Source organism: Echinops telfairi, unplaced genomic scaffold (assembly GCF_000313985.2).
Source record: "Echinops telfairi isolate 266 unplaced genomic scaffold, ASM31398v2 ScPeMD7_2;HRSCAF=8, whole genome shotgun sequence".
NCBI classification, from domain to species: Eukaryota; Metazoa; Chordata; class Mammalia; order Afrosoricida; family Tenrecidae; genus Echinops; species Echinops telfairi.
In genome coordinates, this window is record NW_022103898.1 from 61,186,445 (window position 1) to 61,191,469 (window position 5,025).

Here is a 5,025-nt window from a genome sequence, read left to right on the forward strand (position 1 = left end):
TAGAGGAAAGTTGTATTTCCCATCGTTGTTACATCGCACCCTGACTGGCTCATCTTCTCCCCGAGACCCCTCTGCAAGGGGATCTCCAGTGGCCTACTCATGGGCTTTGGGTCTCCACTCTGCACTTGCCCCCTCATTCACTATGGTAAGAGGAAGGTGAAGATGAAGAGGAGGAGGAAAGCGGTGAAGATGAAAAACGGAAGAGAGAAACAGTGATGGAGAAGATGATTAAGACCCCAATTAACCTGCAGAAAAAGAACGGTTCCGTATTGGCTGGACTGCTCATAAGGATTTGGTAGCTGTTTAAGTTTTTTAAGGAGTAGCTGTGATTCAGAACCCCAGGACACCTGCCCACCCAAAGAGCCAAAGAATAGTTCCTGAGACATTCCACCTTCCTCTCTGTAGTCCCTCTTGGAAATCCACCACCAAGCCTGGGGACTTCGCCCTACCACAATTGTCAACGTTGTTAGGTGTCTATGTGAGACTCTGCTGTAGCCCAGGTAGCTGTGACCAGGGAGTCTAGCCATTCATGGCTGCCAGTGACACTGAGATTGTAACCACATTTTTACTTTCTGTATAACAAAGAAGCTTTGTAAATAAAACCTTAACATTTTGGGTACAAAAAAACCAAAAAAATACCGTGGGTTTATAAATGATGCTCCTGATACATAGAAATCCTGTGTTCAAAGCTCCATGTGTTCTTAGAGGAATAGTTCTTCTTTGGTGTCCATTTCCCAGGTTTTTTTGTGTCTTTCTTATCCATGATGCCTTTCTGTTTCTAGTCACGCTTTTTAGGGAAAGAGAGTCCTGCCCAAATCCTATGTAGGTAACTTGAGGTCCTGGTGCACGAGACATACGTTACAGCTGCTCAGCATCTCTTTCATCACATTCGAGACTGTGCTCGTAGAAGGTGCTGTCTAACTTGCGGATTGAGTGTATCCCTTTGGAATGCTTGGCAGTGGCTGCATAGATGCTCTTGTGTCATTCATCGGACATGGCCTTGTTCATCCAGCTGTTACATCTCTATTAATAAATCTTAACTGACTTCTTCAACAGCTTCCATCTCTGAAGTAGTTGCCAAATATTATATCAAATTTTAACCTGCCCATCTCCTAGCCATCTTGCTGAAAATATGGTTCTGTGCCTCCCTAATTAATTCTGAGATATATTATGTTCCAAATATTCACTGGTCTGTTAGTGATATAAACTGTATTGTGAGACTAATGATTCCTTTGTGTAAATTAATGCTATTCAAGATTACTTAATAGGAAAGAGTGAGCAACTGGTCATCTCTAAAAGAGAAACAAGAAAGAAGATTGTTTCAATATTACCCTCTTTGCTAATATAGACCTTGGAAATCTCTAGCTCTTTGTCATATGATATTCAGATGAGTCATCTATTTGTGCAGTTAGGTCTTTGAGTCAAAATGCAACACTTGTATCTGCTTCAGTTAAGCTGGTAACTACCTCTAAGTCTATTGTTTCACCATGTCTAACACTAGATTCTATTCTCCATACCATCAATCTCATTTCTTGAAGACTGCACCAAAAAATGAGTTGCATCAGATAAGTCTGCTGCACAAGATCTGCTGCACAAGATCTCTTAAGAGTGTCGAAAAGCAAGGAAGTTACTTTGAGCACTACGGTCAGCCACAAAGGTGGGCTTGACCTAAGCCACAGTATTTTCAGTTTCCTCATATGCATGTAAAAGTTGGACATTGAATAAGGAAGACGGAGGAAGAACCGGTGCATCTGAGTTGTGGTGCCAGTGAAGACTACTGAAGATATCATGGATTGCTGAAAGAACAACCCAATCTATCTTGGAAGAAGTATGACTGGAGTAGAGTGCTCCTTGGAAGCAAGGATGGCAAGGCTTTGTCTTACATACTTTGGGCATGGTGTCAGGAGAAATCAGTCCCCGAAGAAGGACATCACGCTGGATGAAGTGGAGGGGTAGCAGAAAAGAAGAAGGTCTTCCTGAGAAGTATTGGCACAGTGGCTGCAACAGTGGGCTCCGGCACCGGGGACAATCGGAGGATGGCGCAGGAGCAGGCAGAGCTTAGGGCTGTTGTGCATCGGGTGACACTGCGTTGGAGCTGTCTCAATGGGACCTAGTAACATGAACTAGAGTTTCAAAGAGACTCCAAATCATTGATAACAAAGTTGAGTAGAATACATTTCTTGTGAGAGCCAAAGGGAAACGCCACTACCAACAGCACCACAAACAATAGGAGCTAACAGGCACTGGGGACTTTCTGTGAGCCCAGGCACTGACCTTAGCAGTTGACATCTTTATGTCTTTTTCCATCTTTACAACAAACCTCTGCATTTGCTTCTATGATTAGCAACTGTTCCCAGTATTTTGCAGATGAAGAAACTATGACACAGAGAGATTTAAATAACATCAATAACATCGTCATTCAGCTAGTAAGTGAGAATTCTCCTGGCACAGTAATGGATTTAAGTACAGCCGGGGACTTCTGTTTCCTTCAGCAGATTTTCTACCATTTTTTGTTTTGTTTGTTTATTTGTTTGTTTTTGTAGTATTAAATTTTTAAAAAATTGTCGCTGAGGGAGGTGGGGGTCCAGCCCCCACCGCTAGTACTACTATTACTCAACGGGTTCAGTAATACTACTTCTGGGTTCAGTAATGCACAATTGTATGGTTGAGATATATAAGCATTATATTAAAGTCATTGAGAGCATGAGAGATATTACAATAATACAGTCAGACATGTTACAATAATACAGTCAGGCATGTTACATAGTACCATCGCTCACCTCAGCCCAGCTTGGTGGTCCACGTGGAGAGAGGGGGAAGGGAAGGAGGGTAAGGGAGACAGGGGAGAGGGGAGTAACCAGGGAGTGAGGAGCAAGAAGCTCAGAGTCAGAGAGAGAAGTCTTGCTGACTCACACCTATATACCTTTTGGGGGCAATCCAGCCCACAAATTACAGGTAAAGACATACGTCACAGGAAGGGGCTGCACTATAGGTTACATAGCAATGAGAGGGTGGTCTAGGGGGTGGTCTCTGGGTCTCCATAGGAACATTATCAGTAGGGTGCAAACCCCTCCTACAGGAGCCTGTCCATTGTCCCCAGAGGCAGGGAGCAGGCCCACCCCTGTGGAGGGATGAGACAGCAGTCTGGCAACTGATTTCCTCAGGGGAGGGAATGCCTGCGCATCTGACCTCCCCCCACATGTTTTGTTTTTCCTGGATAGAACAGATGGAAGGAAGGATGAAAAGAAAATTACTTCTTCTTTCATCTAATGTTATTATAATAACATTGTAGTATATAGTACCACTTCCTTAAAGGAGATTTGCTAGCACAATGGCTAATCTTTTAGGTCCTAATCCAAGGGTTGGCAGTTTGAACCAACCCAGTACTACTTGGGAGCAAGACCTAGCGGGATGCTCATGTAAAGATTACAGTCTAGAAAGCTCAATGAGGCACTTCTACTCCATCACATGGTGTCTCTCAGAGTCTAAATAGATTCAATGGTACTTAACAACAATAACAGCATTTATAAAACCCAAGATTTATTACTTTTGTTCCAAAAATGGCTACAAAGCTCCTTTTTCTTCTCTTAGTGGTTCCTTATAATTCAGTGTATTCTGGGTTTTAGTGTTCCTGACATTTTTTGTGTAGCTTCCTCCCCTCCTACATCTCTCTCTGTGTCTGTCAAACGCAGTCTTAGGGAAGTGCTTTGAGCATCTATTTTGGCCTCGGAGATTCTTTGCACCCTTTTCTTCCTCTCGTCAAGCAACGATCAATGATTGTCAGATACAGTTTTCATTTGATCAATGACTATCAGATACAGTTTTCATTGATCAATGATCAGTGATTGTCAGATTTCATTTGATCAATGACCATCAGATACAGTTTTCATTTTAAAAACTGTACATTTCCTTAGAGCAACCATTCATGAAGACCTTGGATCCTTCATGATCTCTTTGAAATTCTCTTTGCTGAAATCTAGGACACAGAGATGTGACTCTTACCTATTCTTTTTCTATTATAAATGGGGATTTATCTTACCTATTCTTTTTCTATTATAAATGGGGATTTATCTTACCTATTCTTTTACTATTATAAATGGGGATTTATCTTATCGCCAAGTTCTTTTAATTGTTGAATCTGTAGCCCATTAAGACCAAAATGAAAAATTCCTCTTTCCTTATACATTCATAGAGATGGGCAAGATGACTTACACAATATTTTAGTATAAGAAAACTCATATGAATGTCATTCTGTTTATTGATGGTACCTTTGGTCTTCTCTTGTGACTGTTTTTTATATCTCTTTTCACCATACAGTTAAGATGCTGTGGTTTAATAAATGGAGCTTCTGACTGGGGAACTAATTTCCAAAAATATGCCAAGTACTGTGCATGTACAGATGTGATGAATTCGTCTTGTGAAATTTATTCAGGAGTATCTGTTTATAAAGAGGTGAGATTTGAATCAAATGGAGCAGGTAATTCTGTTACCTTCTTTTCACAATGGAAGTCTCTAAAAAAACAAAACAAAAACAAATCCAGCAAGAATAATGGGAATCATTGGCATCAAAATCACTGAAATTTCCCAACAATAAAGAGATTTTATATATGTGTACACTCATGATTGTGTGTATACCTATATCTAGCTAATCTGTCTATGTTTATCTATGAGTCTGACAACATTTATAACCAATTTTTTTTCTTTGTTTTTTTTTTTTAGTGATGTGATGTGAGTGAGTGAGTCAGTGATGAGAGTGAGTCAGTGATGTGATATGAGTGAGAGAGTGAGTGATGTGAGTGATGAGTGAGTGAAGTGATGTATGTGAGTGAGGTGAGTGGTGAGTGAGTGATGTGAGTGAGTGGAGTGAGTGTGTAAGTGAGTGATGTGAGTGAGTGAGAGTGATGAGTGAGGTGAGTGGTGATTGAGGTGAGTGGTGAGTGAGAGTGGTGAGTGAGTGAGTGATGTGAGTGAGGTGAGTGAGTGAGTGATGTGAGTGAGTGAGTGATGTGAGTGAGTGAGTGATGT

The 5,025-nt window shown here is 41.2% G+C and overlaps 1 protein-coding gene across 2 annotated transcripts in view; it reads left to right on the forward strand.

Moving 5' to 3' along the window:
* The window catches only part of TSPAN8 (tetraspanin 8), a 46,993-nt gene that overhangs the window by 23,207 nt on the left and 18,761 nt on the right, over positions 1–5,025 (forward strand). For both annotated transcript variants that reach the window (XM_045290999.1, XM_045290997.1), the window contains one exon: positions 4,318–4,452. In XM_045290999.1, the coding sequence (XP_045146934.1) occupies positions 4,318–4,452 (135 nt within the window). The remainder of the gene's footprint in view (positions 1–4,317; positions 4,453–5,025) is intronic.